The sequence below is a fragment of the Mercenaria mercenaria genome, chromosome 2 (genome assembly GCF_021730395.1).
Source record: "Mercenaria mercenaria strain notata chromosome 2, MADL_Memer_1, whole genome shotgun sequence".
In the NCBI taxonomy this organism is placed as follows: Eukaryota; Metazoa; Mollusca; class Bivalvia; order Venerida; family Veneridae; genus Mercenaria; species Mercenaria mercenaria.
This window is the reverse complement of record NC_069362.1, coordinates 107,007,493-107,029,986: the sequence shown is the minus strand read 5'-3', so window position 1 is coordinate 107,029,986 and position 22,494 is coordinate 107,007,493. Positions and strand designations below refer to the sequence as shown.

At 34.1% G+C, this 22,494-nt stretch overlaps 1 protein-coding gene across 7 annotated transcripts in view; it reads right to left on the bottom strand.

The window, feature by feature from the left end:
* LOC123564830 (probable RNA-binding protein 19) overlaps positions 1-21,915 on the bottom strand; it is a 120,418-nt gene extending 98,503 nt beyond the window's left edge. For 2 of the 7 annotated variants that reach the window (XR_008369989.1, XM_053537446.1), the window contains exons 1-3: positions 21,460-21,915; positions 6,867-7,262; positions 1,825-1,920 (exon numbers count right to left, since the gene is read on the bottom strand). Coding sequence is in view for 4 of the 7 variants with exons in the window: in XM_053537446.1 (XP_053393421.1) it covers positions 1,825-1,920; positions 6,867-7,259 (489 nt within the window). In the remaining 3 variants the exon portion in view is untranslated. The remainder of the gene's footprint in view (positions 1-1,824; positions 1,921-6,866; positions 7,263-21,459) is intronic. The other 5 variants (XR_008369988.1, XM_053537445.1, XR_006689046.2 and 2 more) reach the window with 3 other exon arrangements.
* Between the last annotated feature and the right edge of the window lie 579 nt (positions 21,916-22,494).

The window sequence follows — 22,494 nt, the reverse complement described above, 5'->3', positions numbered from 1 at the left end:
AAATGAAGTCTCTATATGGCTGCAAAAGCCAAAATAGCCAATTTTGGACCTTTAAGGCGCCATAACTCTGGAACCCATGATGGAATCTAGCCAGTTCAAGAAAGGAACCAAGATCTTGTGGTAATACAAGTTGTGTGCAAGTGTGGTTAAAATCAAATCATAAATGAAGCTGCTATTGTGCAGACAAGGTCAAAATAGCTAATTTTGGCCCTTTCAGGTGCCGTAACTCTGGAACCCATTAAGGGAGCTGGCCGGCTTAAAAAAGGATCCAAGATCTTATGGTGACACAAGTTTTGTGCAAGTTTGATTAAATTCAAATCATAAATGAAGCTGTTATTGTGCAGACAAGGTCAAAATAGCTAATTCTGGCCCTTTCAGGGGCCATAACTCTGGAACCCATAAAGGAATCTCGCCAGTTGAAGAAAGGAACCAAGATCTTATGGTGATACAAGTTGTGTGCAAGTTTGGTTAAAATAAAATTATAAATGAAGATGCTATTGTGCAGACAAGGTCAAAATAGCTAATTCTGGCCCTTTCAAGGGCCATAACTCTAGAACCCATAATGGAATCTGGCCAGTTCAAGAAAGGAACCAAGATCTTATGGTGATACAAGTTGTGTGCCAGTTTGGTAAAAATCAAATCGAAAATAAAGCTGCTATTGTGCAGACAAGGTCAAAATAGCTAATTTTGGCCCTTTCAGGGGCCATAACTCTGGAACCCATAATGGGATCTGGCCAGTTGAAGAAAGGAACCGAGATCTTATGGTGATACAAGTTGTGTGCAAGTTTGGTTAAAATAAAATCATAAATGAAACCACTATCGTGCAGACAAAAAATTGTTAACGCACGCACGGACGGACTGACGAAGGGTGATCACAAAAGCTCACCTTGTCACTATGTGACAGGTGAGCTAAAAAGGCCTACCTTTATAACAAGATTATCTTCAAAAGGAACTGATAATAATATTTTAGGGGGAAATATTTTGGTTTCATATTTTGGGACATGTTGTAAAAATACAATTAAGTATCCCTTGTAAATAGAGCTTTTTTTTCTTAATTTCTTCAATGCTTTAATGCAAAAAATATACACCAGAACATTGATTTTCATCTATTACAAATAGTTCATAAGAAAGATTCCAGTTTGGCCTAGGCAATTATGGAATATTGGTCTAGCCAAACTAGAATTCTAGTTTGGTCTAGGCAGATCTGGAATTGGTCAAGACCAAATTAGAATTCTAGTTCGGCCTAGACCAAACTAGAATTCTAGTTTGGTCTAGACCGATTCCGGATCGACCTAGATTCCAGTTTGGCCTACGACACAGACATGGACAATGGAAGAGTTTTGTTTGTTTTGCCTCAAGCATCTTTTAAAACAGGATTTCAGTTATGGAACGGTGGGCAGTTAACCAAATCAGTGTTCCTGGATTCTGTGCCAGTGTTAACCTTTTTTCTCCACAAGTTACTGCCAACTACCCTACATTAATAAGAAGCGAAGGTCAATTCATACCTTACACAAAGTCTTTTATCACATCGTCATAGAACATAAGGCCCGAGATTGTATCCAAGACCCTGTGATCTATAGAAGAGACATTGTTACTACATGCTCTCAAAAAAACTTTTCAGGGAGCATAATAATTATTAATGTAAAATTAACCCTAAATGGAAACTGTTTCTGAAATGAGATTTTGCAAAAAAAAAAAAGCCTAAAATTACGCATAAACCATCCATATAATCTCCTACCTTACTTCCAGCCATGCTACATTTCATCCTTGTGATAAGAGAGTAAAAATGTTCAGTTTTTTACATCTGACAGAAAAGTATCTTACGTAATAATCTTTGCGAGCCTTCTTCGTCTTGGCACGCTGCATCATATAATTAAGTAATTTTACTCTAGTACCTGGCATCTTCTTTGCTAACAACTCCTGCAAGTTAAAGAAAATAATCTAATTTTTTTATAAAGAATGGTATATGTTTTAAAACATTTAAGACAGGACTTCATACATAACAAAAAGATGTTTCTCATGAAACAACAAACCTCATGATTTATATCAATTTGTCTGAAATTTACGCAATTATTCAACAACACGCAGGGATTCACAAAATACTCGTGTTACCCAGGCTTGCACAGTCGATCCAAACATTAAAAATATGTAGAAAACAGCCAAGGATCACAAGAATTGCGCAAGTGGTAGTTGAACCATCAATGCCCGTGCAAGCTGTGTTTCACTGTAAATTCTAACACTTTTAACATTTTCTTTTATAAATATAAAAAAGAAGGATTTTACCGTGTATTGTCTTGTTGATTAAAACACATTTCGCAAAATGACCTTCTTTTGGCTATTCCGCCTAAAAAGGATTCCAGATTACTATTCCTTCCTGGTGTTAGAATGGAAATAATTCCGAAATATATTTCAGTTTTGCATGCATTGTTGGCAAATAAAACACGGTTTTGATTTCAGATGCGTAGTAACCTTATCACGAAAGCCGAAGGCCTGAGTGATTAATTATGATGCATCTGAACGAAAAAAAACGTGTTTTATTGCCAACAAACATGACAAAACATACAAAACTAAAATCTATTTCCCCATTAGAAAAATTTATTGTAATATTATTATTGTTAACAATGTTTTTGAAATTCAGTGAGCCTTTTGACAGTCTTTATTTTTTTGGTTGTTCAGTAAGTCATGGAGTAATTAATAAGCCGTGCATATAAACTATAAACAAATGCAACCAATGAAATAAGCATATAATCACAAGCAATTTAAGTCATGTTTTGTAAAATGCAAATAATCAAAAGCCCATACTCACTGCTACGAATTTGCCCGAAATATCGCTCTTTTTGAGCCAGGTAACCTCAAGGGCATGCATCATTAATAGATAATTATAATTACATGCATCTCTCTCTGTGGCAGAGAAAAATCAGCATGATAGTAAGCATGATTAGATAATGATCTTTAGATTGCTTATGATAAGGAGAAACACATTTCTCTTATATGAGTTTGCAATAGAAAATTATTTGTTTTATATACATAAGTAAAAATAGATAAACATTTTTCTTTTTAAAAACAGTTTTATTTTCCATTTTAGTATGATAATAAAATATTATTAACAACAGTAATAAATTGAAACAAAGTTTTATCTACAATAGAAATGATTTATAAAGATATTTTTACTATAAAACAATTGGTTAATGCATATACATGTATATAAAAAAAAGACTTATTCTTAAGCATGAAATGCATGAATAGTTAATATAATTTTATGGTGACACAGTTTTTTCAAAAATGAAAATGATAAGAATTTCTGATAAGAACTTATTTCAATTGCTTAAAGTAAGATATGTGAACTGTGTATGACATCGATATATACATAAATATTACAAATTCTAAACACCCGGACCTATATGTTGCCTTTCATAAATATTAAACATTATTTCACAGATGAACACACTAACAGAACACAAAAGTGAACAGAGCATTTCAAATTTAAAGTGCGTAAATAATTGTTAAGTCATTCATATATATTTGATGAAATAATGTAATGATATCAGTTAAAGAAAGCAGGGTATAACTATAAATGCTGTTGTTTGTATGACTTTATGTATGATTTATACATAAAATATTTAATAGATCTTCTAACATTTTATTTTGCTATATCCTGAAAACAGCTAAATAAGTTTTGTGAAGCGTATTACAATATTTTCTAATTATTCTCCAGTTAAAGGATTTAAAATGATGTACTTTATGATGTACTTTAGGATGGATATTTACAAACTCAATACAGAGTGTGCATTTTAAATAATGTACAATTAATAATGCCACTCGTTGAATACATTATGAGAATACTGGATTCATTTACAACCTCTTCTTAGAATACAAAATAATAAACAAGGAAAGATGAACAAGAATAGTCTAATGTTTGATTAATCTCTGCATATCTTGTTAATATTACTTAACTGCTATGACATTTACTGCTATGACATTAGATCAAAAAACACAAATTTATTTAATTATCTATATATTCTAGATAATCAAATTATCAAATGATAATTATGTGGGATGAAAAATTAAGATGACTATGATAAACAAGAGGACCATGATGGTCCTGAATCGCTCACCTCTTCCCACATGACCCAGTTTTGAGTATGACGGCGTTTTTTCTATTATTTGACACAGTGACCTAGTTTTTGAGCTCATGTGACCCAGTTTTGAACTTGACGTAGATAAATGAAATGATCCCATGAAAAATACGGCCTTTAGAGAGGTCACAAGGTTTTTCTATTATTTGACCTACTGACCTAGTTTTTGACGGCACGTGACCCACTTTCGAACTTGACCTAGATATCATCAAGTTGAACATTCTGACCAATTTTCATGAAGATCTCATGAAATATATGGCCTCAAGAGAGGTCACAAGGTTTTTCTATTTTTAGACCTACTGACCTGATTTTTGACCGCACGTGACCCAGTTTCGAACTTGAACTAGATATCATCAAGATGAACATTGAGACCAACTTTCATACAGATCCCATGAAAAATATGGCCTTTAGAGAGGTCACAAGGTTTTTCTATTATTTGACCTACTGACCTAGTTTTTGAAAGCACGTGACCCAGCTTCGAACTTGACCTAGATATCATCAAGGTGAATGTTCTGACCAATTTTCATGAAGATCTTATGAAATATATGGCCTCTAGAGAGGTCACAAGGTTTTTCTATTTTTAGACCTACTGACCTAGATTTTGAAGGCACGTGACCCAGTTTCGAACCTGACCTAGATATCATCAAGATGAACATTCTGACCAACTTTCATAAAGATCCCATGAAAAATGTGACCTCAAGAGTGGTCACAAGCAAAAGTTTACGGACGCACGCACGCACGCACGCACGGACAGACGGACGACGGACACCGCGCGATCACAAAAGCTCACCTTGTCACTTTGTGACAGGTGAGCTAAAAATATATCTTGTCACTTTGCAATAATTTTAAAATAATCTTTCAAATTCAAACTTATTTATATATATAAAAAAGTTTTGACCCTGTTTTTTATAAATAAAATCTAATCTTTTTCATTTCGCTGATTGTGGTTATTGATACATACACAGAATGAAAGGCAGCCTGTACAAATAATGTGATAACATAAGATAAGAATAATTAGTATAGTTGCAGTGGTGCTGACTTTATAATCAAGCTAATTGCTAGCAATCATATGCCCTCAGTAAGAACCTAATTAACACCTTGGTGCGAGAAGAAAAGAAATTTTGTAGTAATTTTGCTTTTCCTGGGCTTGTTCCATGGACTGTACTTAATATCCATCAACCTTGTGAAAACCTTCATCCATGAAGTACGAAGCCCTACATGTTTAAAGTATTTCTTTGTTACATCTATTTTGATTACTGGTAAATAGACTTATTTTACCTTAGAAACACAAAGCCAGGCCAAATTTTTTGCACCATGCAGACTAGATTTTGCTGACTGTCTTTTAGAATATTTTTCATGTTATTAATATCTGGAAGATCTTAAGTTTGGCCACTTAGTACATGTACATTAAATGATCAAATTGACAGTTTACTGATATCCATGTAATATTGTTTTATAATTTTTGGATTCTGGTTAAGACAATGTGTCCCCTGACGGACACTTACCCTTTAATACCTTGCATCTTTGAAAAATGTCATGCTTATAGAATGTATAGAGAGACATAAAATAATCATTGAACAGATGTCACAGGAGATTAAAATCAATTAGTCTTTATTCATCTCAGAATGGCAAGGTGTGAGGAAAAAACTGAAAATTAAAACAAATAGCATTTTCTACATCAATCTTAGAATAGACAAGTCTTGTAAACAATTGAGTGACTGGTTTGGTAGACTGCAATTCTGTTTGAAATGAGAAATAATTATTTAACTGTTCAGAACATTAAATTTTATTAAAACTCCTAAATCTTCAAGTCAGGGTCCATATGCATATTACTTAAAGGGTCATATAATTTATATTATACCAGATTAATATAGGAAGCCATTCAGCCAACTTGCAAAAACTTTGAAAATATTGTGGTCCTACCCAGGTGTCTGCCATTGCTTGAAAAATAAAAGGAGTACAGGGCTCCAGATTTTTTTTTTTTTTGGAATGAGTAAAATGGTAAAATCTAAAATTGACTAGGAATTTTTACTCAGGACTGAAAATTTGTAAATGTGAAAAAAAAAACAGAAATCAGTTTTATAAGATATTTATTGGCTGTAACACCCATGAGTTTGTTTGCAGTTCTTTTGCTTCTTTTTCTCCTTTGGCTTGCTCTGGCTTCACACTCGCTACCGAATCCAATATTTGAAAGACTGAGACATTTTTGTTGTTTACTCCGCACCGTAAGTTGATATTTTAAATCAACACTGCTTTAAAATACACGACCGTACCATCAATAGTAATATCCAAACTATTTCATTAACACACGTATCGAGTGTGTATAATATTGTTTCACATACCGGTAGGTTTAGAGAGTACCATTCAATGTGTGTGTACGTTCAATGTGCGAGAATTAATTCCTACCATGCTCTGCTTTACATGCTCTGTTACGTAAAGCATCCAGACAATTCAGATTTTGTTTACAGTACGTTAGTAAACAGTCATTGCATGCGTTTTTGTAATTTCATATACGTTTTTTATACGCTTAAAAATTATCGAGCATACGTATATGCAATATTTTAAAGCGTAATTTACACTTATATTTATCTTATCTTGAGCCCTGCGAGTAACTGGGGTCATCTGCCACTGCCAAAAGCTGGAAAGGCTCCCATCTGAACTTTGCCATTATGACTAAACTACCCAATAAAACTTAAATTTTCCAGTCTATTTCTACTATGTTCAACAAACCTTTTGTTTGGTAATGGCTGATTTTAAGTCCTCCATTTCATGGTTTCTGTGTCCCTGTCCAAAGGCACATGCTACACAAAGTAGTTTACAACATGTCTTGCATAATACGTCTGCTTTGTACTCTTCAAGAATATTGTTATCATCATTATGTTCCCTGCATTTCGGGGTCTCTTTAATTGTCTGAATAAGCGCTGCTATTTTGAAGTCTTTTTTTGGTGGAAAAGAATTTTCTATCGGTGTATTACACTCTGGGCAGACTGGTCTTCTGTCAGGAATATTCATGTTGGCTGCAATGCATTTTTGGCAAAAAACATGGAAGCAGACCAGACGGACAGGGTCATTATACAGTTCCAAACAGATGGAGCACGTAAGTTGTTCCTGCAAATGTGACATTCTCTGAAATGGGAAAATAAAGTTATATAATATCAACTTCATTATGAAGTGTCATAGTGTGAGGTTACTGTAAATCTTTAGAAAATCAGGTACAAGTACTAATTTTTAACACACATTTTGACTAGAGCACAATCATGACCGCAATGACTAGTTTTTTACAACTAAACAATTATCAGAATATTTTTGCTGACATTTTTTATTCTTACTACCGTGTAATGTTTACATTCTTTCTTACTAAGTACTACTACACCCAAATGATAATGTGATGTTTACAAACATAATTATAAAAAGATTTAAATGAAGCACAGAGAATTCAACATTTTTTAAACTTCTCAAAATCTAAATGTTTCTAGACTTCGTACCAATTATAAATAAGGTCAGAGGTATTAAGCATAATGTTTACAGTCGACAGATCTTAGATTTGCAGTGTGGGTTTGAAAGCACAGCGACAATAGTAAATTTTCTTTTCATTTCTGCATCAAAAATTTAATTTTCCTTTAATTTCTTTATGACACAACGAGACTAATAAAAACATTTGAAGCTGATACTTTTGGCAGATGAGAAAGGTTCAGTATCATATCAAAGATGATATTAGTTACTAATTGTATACTGCTAACAAACTACTCATTCTGTTCTATTAAAATCTATATACTATTAAATGGACCATGTAGAAACTCTTTTCCTTATATGCAAGCCTAAAGTAAATTATTATATAGATAAAACTCAGGGCAATCAGGGTACCAAAATTCAAAAGTTGGTAATTTTATCTAAAAATTTATTTTAAAGGTGGGTAAATCTGATTTTGGTCAAGTTAATGCTTTCTACGAATATTTGATCATCTTAGCACAACACAAACATGTATTGGTGCTGAGGCTAAATACTAAAAAAAAAACGAGCTGTCGGAGGACAGCAACGCTCGACTATTCAACAGCCTTGTCGATTGAATGAATACAAAAGTCGAAAAAGGGGCTTAATTTAGTAAAAAAGCAAAATAGGGTTATGGAACCTGCATAGTGCTTATCAGCTCATGACAGTGGAGAAGTGTGTGAAATTTCAATCCATTCCCATTAGTGGGTACTGAGATACCAGCTTACATATAAGAATTTAACCCAAAACTCCTAACTTGAAAAAGGGTCATAATTTTGTAAAATGCGAAGTTGAGTTATTGACCCTTTGCACTGCATGTCATATCATGACAGTGAACAAGTGTGTGAAGTTTCAATCCTTTCCCATTAGTAGATACTGAGATACCAGCTGCTTACATACAAAAACTTAATAAAAAATTTCTATGTTGAAAAAGGGGCATAATTTTGCAAAAAAGCAAAATAAAGTTATGGGACCTGCTTTGTGCATGTCAGATTATGACAGTGAACAAGTGTGTGAAGTTTCAACCCATTCCAATTAGTGAGTACTGAGATACCACCTTACATACAAAACCTTAACCAAAAAATTCTAAGTCAAAAAAGGGGCAACATTTTTGTAAAAAAGTAAAATAGAGTTATGGAACCTGTGCAATGTAAGTCAGTTTATCACAGTAAATAAGTGTGTGAAGTTTCAATCCATTCCCAAAAGTGGTTACTAAGATACCAGCTTACATACAAAACATTAACCAAAAATTTCTAAGTCAAAAAAGGGGCATAATTTTGTAAAAAAGCGAAATAGAGTTATGTAACCTGTGTAATGTAAGTCAGTTTATCACAGTGAATAAGTGTGTGAAGTTTCAATCCATTCCCACAAGTGGTTGCTATTCTATGAATAGTCGAGCTCAAAAATACATGATAGATTTTAACTAGAGGTACTTCTAAAATTTTATTTTCCTATTCTAGTTGCACCACCAAGATGAGGTTATTTTAAACATTTATAGAATTATAAATTTAGTAAACATTCTTTGCCTGAATATAAGAACTATTCATGAGTTATAATTGACAAAGATTTGCAATGAAAATTACACAGCCAAAACTCATTAGAAATAATAATAATAATAAAAGCTTTATTTAATGAAGGTAACATAAAAAGTGTACATAACATGAAAATGAAACGTAAACTTATTTTCAGTATGGCCTTCAGTTAAGAACAACAACAATACACATGTGTACAAACATTTACGATAAATTTCACAAAATCATATTTTAAAAAACGTATCATAATGGTCAGTGTATTAAATACGAGTAAAAGCTTTCCATTCATCCATCCGACAGACACTGACACATAATTATAAGAATATTAAAGATAAGTATAGGATAGACAACGAGTGCCGTTGTCTACGGGATATATACAACGAGCAAAGCGAGTTGTATATATCCCGTAGACAACGGCACGAGTTGTCTATCCGACTTAGACCACGTGACATAAAAACAGCAATTATTGAAAACTCTCCCACGCGTTCTATAGAAATTAGGATTAACGTGTTTTTATAAGAGTAATATCTTTGTACCGTTAGCGCTTAATTGTCAGTAGGGCATATGAAAGAATGCAGGTTATTTGTATAAATTCAGTTTTACTCAAATACTGAATTTACTAAGATTTAGCGTTCATTAACACTTTGAGTCATTTGCAATCACAAAATTAATGCTAAACAGTTAAATATGGATTTCTCAAAAATACTCAAAATTGGACTGCATGCTGAACAATTAGTTTTTGTGAGGAGTTTGCATGTTGGCGAAACACGATGACAGATACGTTGATTCGATGATTCAAGTCGAAGAAGATAGCCAGGTTATTTATTTATTTATTTAGTTAGTTCTTTTTTTATTTGTTTACTTTGTTTACCAGGATATAGTTAGTGCGTAGATGCTCGTAGGACTACGAATGCCTTTTACTATATTGCGCCCTTCTTGTAAGAAGGATGTGGTTGTTTTACTTTCTAACTGGGCCAAGTTGTTTGAAACTTTAACGGACTGTAATTTAGTTTAGTTTAGTTTATACTAATTTGTTTTTGCTCGATTTTGATGAAAGCTTTAACTGTTTAAGCTTATTGTAACTACTCTCGAGTCCGTTTCCTATGAAAACTAGTACTCGGGTCATATGAAAAGTCATGGTCGTGACCCCAATGATGCTCGAACCCAGGACCACTGCATTAAGCTGTTAAACTAACCGCCTGTTACATTTATATTTATGATACTAGTCTTGGTGGGTGGGAAACACTAGTATGATGTTTTAATTTTACTGTAAAGATGGTTTAGTGTTTATAATCCTTAACAAGTGCATTTGATTTTCTAAGTTTTCTAAACTGTCGAAATCAACTGATAAAGACAATCGACCGTTAACTCAATCGCCTGTTAAAGTTTCGAACAACTGGATCCAGTTGATTGCAAATGTAAGGATCGTGCTGACATGTCTTTTTTATAACAAGTGAACGTAAAAAGTTACAACTGTTGGAAACGTTTCAGTGAATGTGTAAATTACGTTTTTACCCAGTTGGTTCTACACTACAAATATGTAGTTTATTGTAATTCATTTTTATTGATATCTAATAACATGGGGTCATTTTTACAATATTAATATTTAGACGTTGTCAACTGAATTTACCTCCAAGTCAGTCTTATTTTTTATCCCATTGATAACTGGTGAGAATATTGCAAGGTCATTTAACTCCGGCGTTAGCCTGTATTGTTAGATGGTAAATTGGCACGAAATTCACGCGTTTTTTGCCCAAGTTTCCCCCGATATATAAACAACGCTACTGTGGTATATGAAATATAGACGGGTACAAGTCTGCTTTGCGATTGCCTATTTACGGATTATCGTGGTTTAATAAACAAACAACAGCAAAAAAAAAAAAAAAAAAAAATAATAATAAAATAACTGATAAAGGTTATAAAATGCTTGAATTATGTTGAAAAAGTAACTGAAATAGGTTATATAACTTAAAACAGTTACACCCCTGACTGATAATACCAATGAAATGGCGTTATTTTACATGCATTATTAGTGGTACGTGTAAAGTTAACATTTAATTACCTCCCTTGCATATCTTAAATTGCAATGGTTGTGCAACCTAAACTTTTATGACAGATCTGTGGAAAAATGAACCTGGAAGCTCTACATGTCATTTTAAAAACTTGTGTTTATATAGTGCAGATCCTTGAAATATCCAAATATCTGTAAAATGCAGATATAAAACAAGAAATTATAATATTTGAAACCCCTTTTTAAATGGGGGTTGTAACAAATTGCATAAAAAGTATTAAATTTTTAAAACATGCATTTATAATCAGGGATCTAACTTACTCCAATTGTACAATGTAATAGGACTTTCTGTTCCATCAAAAAAAATCTAACAGAATGAATGAAATCTAAATTAAAACATAAAAACTGTTGCATGAATGTGATAGATCACATGAAGTTCTAGCCCTATTACAGTAGATTAATAATAAGAATTTAAAAAAGAAAAATCCAATCAAACCTTCCTGAGTTTCCTTTAAAAGTGATCAAAATCCATTTAATTACCACAGTTTTAACATCTTAATCCTTATAAACCTTAGCAGAGAATGATCATTTAGCACACCGATACCACATTAATCCCCTAGCAACCCCTTAGTTACTGAAGACCTTAACTAATTTCTGTCTGTGATAAAACAAAGCAAACATGACTGGAAATAATTGTTTATTCCTACTGTATGTTCCTGTGACATAATTTACCTAGGATACATGTATGTATGAAAAAGATCTGATTCTTCTAAAGTCTTGCAACTTGTAAAGTATAATGATAATATATTATACACAACAGTTTAAAAAGTATAATGTTATACTAATGATATACACTTTGTATAAGCAGTGTACAACCTTTAAATAGTATACTACTTTTTTTTCTGGCCAATCTGGGGCCAGGTTTGGGCCCCAAAGCCTGGATGGTAGACTGGCTCCCGTCCCTATGTTTGTTCTTATTTACGTATATCAGTTTTCTTCATTAAGAGGGAAGTAACTCCAGAAGGTTGTTTCTACATTGACTTTTTTTATTGCCCCTGGCTCCGAACATAGGGACTGGTGAAAGTTGGCTACCAGTGTCTCACAAATTTGTGAGACAAATTCCCATTAATTTCTTTTAGTGGCAATCTGCTGCTATTACTGTGACCTGTTACCTAAGGGTTTCATCATTTAATGAGCCGCAGATAATTTACCGATTTATGGCCTGCCATCAGGTTGTATTGGCTTATCAGACAACAGGAATGTACTTTTACATATTTATCAGAGGATTTGTGAATTAAATCATTTTCAACTTCACTTAATGGATGAAGCTATATTTAAAAGTTTTAAAATATGAACAAACAAGACCAAACCAAGAGCATGTTGTAAAAGTATATTTAAAAAGAAATTATGTTTTATTCTGTTGACCAACTGGCAGTGGCAAAAGCTTAACTTTAGAAATTGCCCCAATTGCATTCGCATTTTTTTATTATGACAGCACACAATGTACCATTATTGTTGAGTCACCTATTGTACCTTAAGTGACGTCCCATAGCTCTGACATGCATTGTCCAAAATGTGCCCCCTTTTAGACTAATCCTGGTTAAAGTAAATTTTGCATCCAAGTTCCATCTCCAAAAACGAATGCAGATACTGGATTGAAACTTTACAGATATTTTAAGATAGGGTAATATTCTTTGGCTGTCTTACGGACTGCTCTTGTTAAGAATAACACTCCAAAACACATAGACCAAAAATATGAATAACAATAATTTATAATTAAAACGCTTTATAATACACACAGTTCATCTCTGGTTTAAAATTTGGGTAAAATTTCATTAACTTTAGAACTTTAAACTATGATGTTCAGCATCTGTCATGATGTCATTGGAAATAAAATTGCAAATAATCTCCTGACTTGGTGTCATCAAGAACTGGCCGTAGCTAAAGACATCTCACTGACGACCAAAAAAGAACTCAGTGCCCTAAGTACTTTTAACATCACCAGCACCCTTCATTATTATTTTTTCTTTGTTTAATAACAACAAAAAAAATCATCTAAAATACAAACTTTTCTCCAGTGAAACAATATTAATACAGTACAACCTCTCCAGAGTAGCCCTCTCTTAAGCACAAGCCTCTCTATAAAAACATCATCAAAATTTCCCTAAGCTGAAATATACCATCAAATTTACCTCTTCTAAACCACAACCTCTACATAACAGTCAATATTTTTATCTCCCAAAGGGTGTTGCTCTACAGAGGTTGCACTGTACCCAAAAGTTGCTCAGTTATGTACCAGTACAAGTCTGTTTTTCTTGACCATAAAACACAAGTGCTGTCTTTTTCTGTTTTCTTTCATTTCTCCACATAAAATACATTTGAACTTTTTTGATGTAAGGGTTAATTTTACCATAACAGTAAACAGTTTCTGTAGTTGGAGTTTCCATAATTAATATTTAATAAAACCTAAAAATTTATAAAAAAAGATCCTGAGTTTATGTTACTTTCAAATGATTATCCACATACAATATTTCACTTTTACATTTACTAGTAAACTGTTGAACGTGAACTCTTAGAACTAGAAAATATCAACATCTGATGTTTTCTCAAATGACCCCTATCAAATTGGTAAGGAGAACTTGTCATTACATAGGATTGTTAATTGCCTTACAATTGATAGGGTTCTCAGTAGTTAATTATTTACAGGGGCAATCTAGGGTTACACTGGCCAACTTTCACCAGGCTGTATGGTTCAGCCATCAGATAAAACTGCTATTTTAGAGGTTTAAAAGTTTCTTATAAAATGTTTCCAATATTAATATAAAAGATAACCATGCAGCCAGGGAGCCAGGCTACCTGGATGGCAAATAGTATGTTTTATTCCCAATAGCACTCTCTCGTGTTCTATAAATAGAACATGCAGCAGTTATACCATAATGCAATGCGCGAATTGCGGACAAGAGCGCGTTTTCTGTATATAATGAATCATCAGCTATCTGGGAATTAAAAATGTAACATGCCACCTGTATAAAATTGTCGCACCCGTTAACAGAATAAATAAGAGATGAAAATATAAATAACTAATTAAAGAAATATATTGGAACGAATGTAAGGAATATACAAAATATACAGACATATTATTTTAAGAAAACGATTCAAAACGGGCCTACTAAGCAAATAAAGAGCACTATTTTGAAGCATGGCATCCATATTACTCCATATTACACTATTTAAATCTTGCATAAAAAGAACGGTTTACAGCTTAATAACAAGTTACAATATTTTCGGATGCGACACACCAAAGAGCACTTGTAGTTGAAACTTTAATGCTAAATCATTTTGATTCATGACGTCCAAAGAATGTATCAGCAGAATTAAAATCATAACAAATATAACTACATGTTGTTTTTTTTCTAACAATTGATTCACACAACACAAGACGAAAACTCATTTATGATCACCGATGTCAGTGGTCGGTGTGGATCCATCAAATATTTCGATCTATCCTTTTTAAAAATACATATAAATATATGCATGATTTGGTAGAAAATAATGGTGATGCATTAGATTCAAACATATTTATTATCAGATAACATCTAAATATTACTATCAAAAGTCAAATATCTTTAGTTTATTATGTCACACTAAGGGGTCATCTGTAATAAAACACAACATATGTATATCACAGAGGTGTTAATTGTTTCAACGAATAACTGAATATGTGGCCGAAAATAATAATGTGGATGACAGTTGACATTAAAATATATATGTTGTTTATAACATTTAAAAATTTCAGTGAATTTAAATTATGCGATTTTACATTCACAGATAGATGTATTAAATCAAACAATTAAAACGGAAGATTTTTTTTTTACGAAAATATAATGTTAATATATGAAAGTAACTAAAAAGAACAATTTGGATCTGTGAATACATTTTTGTTTTAAATAACGTTTTTCCATTTGGTGTTAATACATTTTCCCCGAGTTATTCTACTTTTTTAAATATTCTTTTTTTTAAACTGAACGTGTCACAAAAAGAACAGAATTATATAATAACATTATCCATCCATACATATATATTGATGAAAAAGCGATAATTCTAACATGGATATAAAATAAAGAGTTTCTCGGCTAGTTTAGTGAAATAAAAAGTGAAGAAAAACATTTGTTTGCGATGTGCACGCTAGAAACCTGAACAAAAATAACGAAATAAATGCAAAATTTATGGTTTACTTATACTATTGTACAATGAATGCACTGGTTGTTTGTCCGCAAATTGAGTGCTGTGCTATTTTTAGATAGCAGACCTTATCGGTGACGTCACAGATCCTTACATACGAGAGTGTGCTATTCATTTTTGTTCATAAGTGACATTCTCTGAAACAGGAAATTCGGTTAATTCCGAAAAATATTGGTAATACTACTGTTTGCAGATCAAACTGCCCCTTCAACCTTTTGAAATCAATAGAGATGCTCTTTTACGTCACAAAAACGGTGAAGCTGAAGCTATTTTTGGAGCAATGCTAACAGGTTAACCCCGCCTCATTCATTCACCTTGTTGTGACTTTTTTCTTTATCTAGACGTCACACAAAGCACGCGCTCTGACTCTATCTTTGAAGTAACGCCGTACTTGCATACATTGTAAAGTGCAATAACAATTATTATCGACGAAATTTCCAACCATGCAGAAGTATACAGGGTTTTATAGAAAGGTATCATCATTGATCATTGAACCTTCAAGCTCCGCAACACTTGTAGAAAATGTAATTGTTATATCCATAAAAACTGATTTATTTGATATTCAAACTTTTGCAGAGTCTTCCGTAGCTTAACTATCGCAAATCTAACTCCATTATAGATCTAGTTTTTTTTATTTTATTTTTTGGTGGGGTTTACATGTAGATCTATGTGAATTTATCTACTATTTATTTGAAGTCTTTCAGTTATTTACATACAGGCAGTTGATATGCCTTGTCTTCGTTCATGGAAAGAACCAGTTATAGACTCACATAAGTCAAAATAATTCGACGTTTAGTTTGTTTTATATTATTTGTGACGGTCACTCTAAAAGGACCAAAGTAATTGAGGATAGATCACAGTACACCATCATGTAAAGTTATTGGCTTTATCGCTTGCACATATGTGTAACGTTAATCGTGTTAAGGGGAATTATGATAACTTTTACATAAATTAATGAGGAATTGAATCCCCTTTTTGATTAGTCTAAATAATGAGACCTCTTAATACGTTGTCTACCTAAAGGGGATATCAATCAGTCAAAAATATAACGATATTCAACTGCTGAGTAGAGCTACAATTATTTGGACTACCTTTTGATACATGCATGTAAGTTTTATTTGAATCTATCTCATATTCGCAACAAAATCAGCATTTAAACCCAAATCTAGCGATGACAATTTCTTTCGAGTGGAGAAAATAACTGGTAACTGTTTACTATTCAGCATGGCTGCTTTTGTGACGTAAAGGTAAAAGTCTATCAATTTAAAAGAAGACGAAAGGGCAATTTGATCTGCAAACAGTAGTAATACCAATGAAATGGTGTTACTTTACATGCATATTTAGTGGGGGCCATTTTAAGTTCTTGTGACCTTGATCTTAAACCTAGTAATTGTCACAAAGTTATGCTCCGGACATGAATTATGATAGACGGACAGACGGAGGCTCAGGCATGTACCATCACACAATATGTCCCGTTTTCCCAAAAAGAGCATTAATTATCTATCAAAATTATCTTTTCATTTTTATCACATTCGTGTTGCATTACTACTTTGTATCCGGTGACTGGTATAAGGTCACAGCTGTAGTAATTGTGGTGTTGTTGTAAATAACACATGTCATACAGCACCATCAAATAGTTCAAATTAAAACAGATGTGTCAAGTACATGTATGTAGATATTCACAAATTGTCAGATAAAAAATTATTGATATTTGTACAGGATAGCCACATTAAAGAGTTTGTCTCATAATCTTAGACCACATGACAAAAAAGCTGTTACCACTCAAAACTGTCCTGTGATTAGACTTATACTATTATTTGCTATTGCCGGAGGGTTACGAACACCGGCACGGGTCCAGTGTATATTTTTTGTTTAATATAAAAAAATCCTTTTTTTTTCACACAATTAACCTTTTATATGTTAGTCCAATGAAAAAAGAAATCTATGACAAAAAATCTGGTCACAGTATCATATACATTGAAAAGGTGTACTATGCGAGTGTAACGCTATGGGAAGCTACTCGGCAAACTTGTAGAACATTTCAAAATCGGAGTTTATACACTTGCAGCCGCTACCTGCATGATTGCACCTTTGAAACATTTAAAGCCTTCCATAAATACTAAACTGACCCCATAAATTGCTTTGAAATACACAGTACAAGTCTCTAGGAGCGAAATATTTCAAATATCCCAGGCGATTTCAGCTGCCAAACGAAGTGATAAAAACCAGGAACACGTCCGCTATCCGGAATGAAATCACCGGGGATAACTGAAATATTTCGCTCCTAGAGACTTGTACTGTGTATTTCAAAGCAATTTATGCGGTCAGTTTAGTATCCTCTGCATGACCAATCATCCTATGTTTTTCAACATTCTGGGTCAAGTGGATCTCAAGTTAAAGACCGGAAACTGTTTTCAATGTTCAGGCCCCTGTGACCTTGACCTTTAACAGAGTGACCCCAAAATTTAATTAGGGTCATCTACTCTGCATGTCCAATCATCCTATGAAGTTTTAACATTCTGGGTCAAGTGATTCTCAAGTTATTGATCAGAAAAGGTTTTCCATTTTCAGGCCCCTGTAACCTTGACCTTTAACAGTGTTACCTCAAAATCAATTGGGGTCATCTACTTTGCATGAACAATCATCCTATGAAGCTTCAACATTCTGGGTCAAGTGATACTCAAGTTATTGATCGTAAATGGTTTTCAATGTTCAGGCCCCTGTGATCTTGACCTTTGATGGAGTGACCCCCAAAACAGTAGGGGTCGTCTACTCCAGCAGCCCTACCACCCTATGAAGTTTGAAGTTCTAGGTCAAATGGTTCTCCCCTTATTGATCGGAAATGAAGTGTGACGTACATACGGACAGGGCAAAAACAATATGTCTCCCCCAAAGGAGGGGAGACATAACTAGGTGTTTTGTCACAAAAACATAATGTCTCCACCCTATGTATTCTATTTTTAACTCTGTGGCCATTTTGTGCAGCGAAGCGGGACGTGCCAGCAGAATGCACAACTGGGGTTGGTACTGATCACTCCTGTGAAGTTTCGTAGAAATCCAGCCAACAGTTTGACCTGTGAAAGCCAGACAAGATTTTTCTACCTTTAGCTCTAGCGGCCATTTTGTGCAGCGAAGAAGAACAGGTTGGCAATATGCACAACTAGGCTTGGCACTGATCACTCCTGTGAAGTTTCGTCGAAATCTTTCCAGCAGTTTGACCTGTGAAAGCCAGACAAGATTTTTCTATCTTTAGCTCTGGTTGCCATTTTGTGCAGCAAAGCAGAACGTGCCGGCGATATGCACAACTAGGCTTGGTACTGATCACTCCTGCGAGATTTCGTCGAAATCCAGCCAAGCTTAATGCGGACAGACAGACAGACGGTGAAGGCAAAAACATTATGTCTCCCCTACCTATGGGGAAGATATAATTCTATGTAAAGAGGGGACTTAAATCACACAAAAAATTGTTATGGACCTTGTGTCACATAATGAGGACAATGTTGTGGAAGAACTATTTTTAAGTCTGAATCAAACTCATTAATTAAGTAATAACAAAGAAATGAAAGTGCACCGACTATAACCTGAAATTCTAAGTAAAAAGGGGTATAATTTATGAAATGTTGGTGCAAGAGTTATGGCCCTTGTGTCATATGATATGAATGATGATGACTGGTACAACTATTTTAAGTTTGAATCAAGTCTATTAGGTAATAAGTTACAGAATGAAAGTGCATCAAAACTTTAACATGACATTTTATGTAAAAAGGGGGCATAATTCATGAAATATTGATGCCAGAGTTATTGGCCCTTTTGTAAATGATGTGGGTGATGATGTGGAACAACTGTTTAAGTTTGAATCAAATCCCTTATGTAATAAGAGATAGTGACTGTATAGTGCATCAAAATTAACCTAAAATTCTAAGTTATAAGGGGGCATAATTCATGAAAAATTGTTGCCAAAGTTATGGACCTTGTGTCATATGTCAGATGTGAGAGATGATGTGGAACAACTATATTAAGTTTGAAACAAATCCGTTTTTTAATAACTGAGATTGAGTGACTTAGTTATGTTAGTCCGAAAACCATTTTCAGTCTCAAGGTCACTATGACCTAGACCTTTGACCTACTGATCCCAAAAACAAGAAGATCCTTCATGAGTGGTTCTTAATTTAAGTCATCCTGTAAAGTTTGAAAGCTTGAGGTAATAGCTACAGGGAAATAAAAAATACATACAGTACTACCATAAATTAAGCAAGTCTCTGGGACCTTGACCTTTGTAACTATCCAAAACCAACAAGGGTATTTCCCTCTACTGTAGTTTATACTCAATAATTGCATGACTTTGAAAGCAAAAGCTGTTACACTTTATGACTTATGAAACTGGGTCAGTGACCTTGAACCTATTGACCGAAACAATAACAGGAATGATGCATGATGTAAAGTCTGAAGGCTGTTGTAGTGTAAATATATATAATATATTTATTGGCTAAGTGCCTGGAAATAATACAAGAGGCCCTAAGTCCCTCACCTGAGTAACACACAATAACAGTGTAAACATGTTTTACCTAGTGATTTCACGGAGACAAATATTTTGACCAATTTTCATTAAGACTGGACCAAAAAACATGGCCTCTTGTGTGTAAACAATCTTATTCTTTGATTTGACCTGATGACCTAGTTTTTGACCCTACATGACCCAGATAAAAATTCATATGATATTTCATGCACACAAAAATTCTGACCAAGTTTCATGCACATCAAATGAACAAGAGTGTTAACAAGCTTTTCCTTTGATTTGACAGTGTGACCTACTTCTTGACCCCGAAACACCCAGTTTCGAACTTAGCCTAGGAATCATCTGACATCAAGATAAACATTCCGACCAACTTTCATAAAGATAGGGTCATAAATGTGGCCTCAAGAATGTTAACAAGCTTTTCCTTTGATTTGACCGGGTGACCTAGTTTTTGACCCCATATGACCCAGTTTCGAATTTGGCCTAGAAATCATCAACATAAACATTCTGACCAGGTTTCATGAAGACAGGGTCATAAGTGTGGCTTCTAGGTTGTTAACAAGCTTTTCCTTTGATCTGGCCTGACAACCTAGTTTTTGACCCGACATGTCAGACCAGTTTCGATCCAGGCCTAAAAATCATCAAGATAACCTTTCTGTGCAAGTTTGTATCAAATCAAAGCATAAATGAAACCTCTACATGGCTGATAGGGTCAAACAAGAAAAAAATTTCCCTTTCAGGGGCAGTAACTCCAGAACCCATGATGGAATCTAGCCAGTTTTCAAAAGGAACCAGGATTTTATTGTGACTTAATGTGTGTAAGTGTGATTAAAATCAAATATAAAATGTCACTTCTATCGTGTCACAAGGTAAAAATTAACAAATTTTGGCTCAGGGGTCAATCAGGGGCCATATAACTCCAGAACCCATGATTGGTTCTGACAGATTCATCATGGAATCTTAAGAGTCATTGCTGTTCAAGATATTTTGCAAGTTTGTTTCAAATCAAACCATAAATGAAGTCTCTAAATGGCTGCAAAAGCCAAAATAGCAAATTTTGGCTCTTTAAGGGGCCGTAACTCTTCAACCCATAATGGGAACTGGCCAGTTTTCGAAAGGAACCGAGATATTATGCCAATACAAGTTGTGTGTAAGTTTGATTAGAGTTGATTGCAAAATGTGGTCTCTATCATGTTTACAAGCCCAAAATGGCAAATTTTGGCCCTTTGAGGGGCCATAACTCTGGAACCCATGATGGGATCTGGCCAGTTTCCGAAAGGAACCGAGATATTATGCCAATACAAGTGTTCAAGTTTGATTAAAATCGATTGCAAAATGTGGTCTCTATCACGTTCACAATTTCTTCACGTTCACAAGAAATTGTGAACGGACGGACGACGCACAAAACGCGATCACAAAAGCTAAAAGTAGAACTTTATCAAATTCTGTAACCTTGGACTTTGACCCCAAGACCAAAAGGGATATCTTCCTCTAGTAAAACTTTATCATTAATTATAAAAACATTAAACTTACAGAATTATATCCTCAACACGCTGCAGTTAAACAACAAATGCGCGCTTTCGGACTGATAGTATCGACTATTTTTCGGATATAAGAGAGTGTGAACAGGAATATCGTTGTCATCTCCCATAAGTTAAAAAAAGGTAAAGTTTCTTGTTTAACGTGGGTAGTCGACGAAAGTCCACCTGGAATGGATGGAACAACTTATTTCCAGCCGAGCCCACGGCAGGCGTCATATTTACCACCCCAACATACAAGTCTACGTCGATACTGCTGCAATTTAAACAGTACCAATTTAAGTAAATCACCCAGCACTGATCACTAGTCGGGATATCAGCCGCGACCGGGAATCGAACCCGGACCGCTGGCGTTGTAGTCCAACGGCTGCTAACCACTGCGCCACTGACTCCCTATGCAAGTTGTTCGTTATCACGACTGAACGCATTTTTTTTCTTGCAATAACATGACCCCACTTTTCCCAGCCTTGACAATGCTCTGAGGTAAAGCTACCCAGCAAACACGCGGCCTCCAGTCCATATACTAACACATATGCATGCATTCGGCGCATTTGTTTGATCAGGTCGGCATGACGTCACATCCGGAGCAGTCGATTATGCAAATTACCTTGGAGGTGAAAGCAGGACCTCGCAATTCGTAGTGAATTAACTAGCGGTGTGGGTTGTAATGTTTTTATTTTCAAATAAAACAAATCAAGAGTCATCTTTTTCATTATATGCTTACCCAATGGTACAATCTATATATTTTTCAAAAAAAAAAAGTAGGTATTTTTTGTGATAATTGATTTTGTGGCATTTTAAAACGGTCTGGAAAAAGTGACAGATTATGTATTGTCAGCTCTTTGGCGCTACGGATCAGTTATGATTAGCTTATTTAACATTTTCTCTGTTTGCATTATATTACATATTAAAATAAACTAAATATCTGAGAACATAACATTTTTTTTTATTCAACTTCTTTGCTTAAAATCGTAGCAGTTGTTTATTTCATCTTTCAGAGAATCTTTCAAGTGTCTTGAAAAAGAGTTTT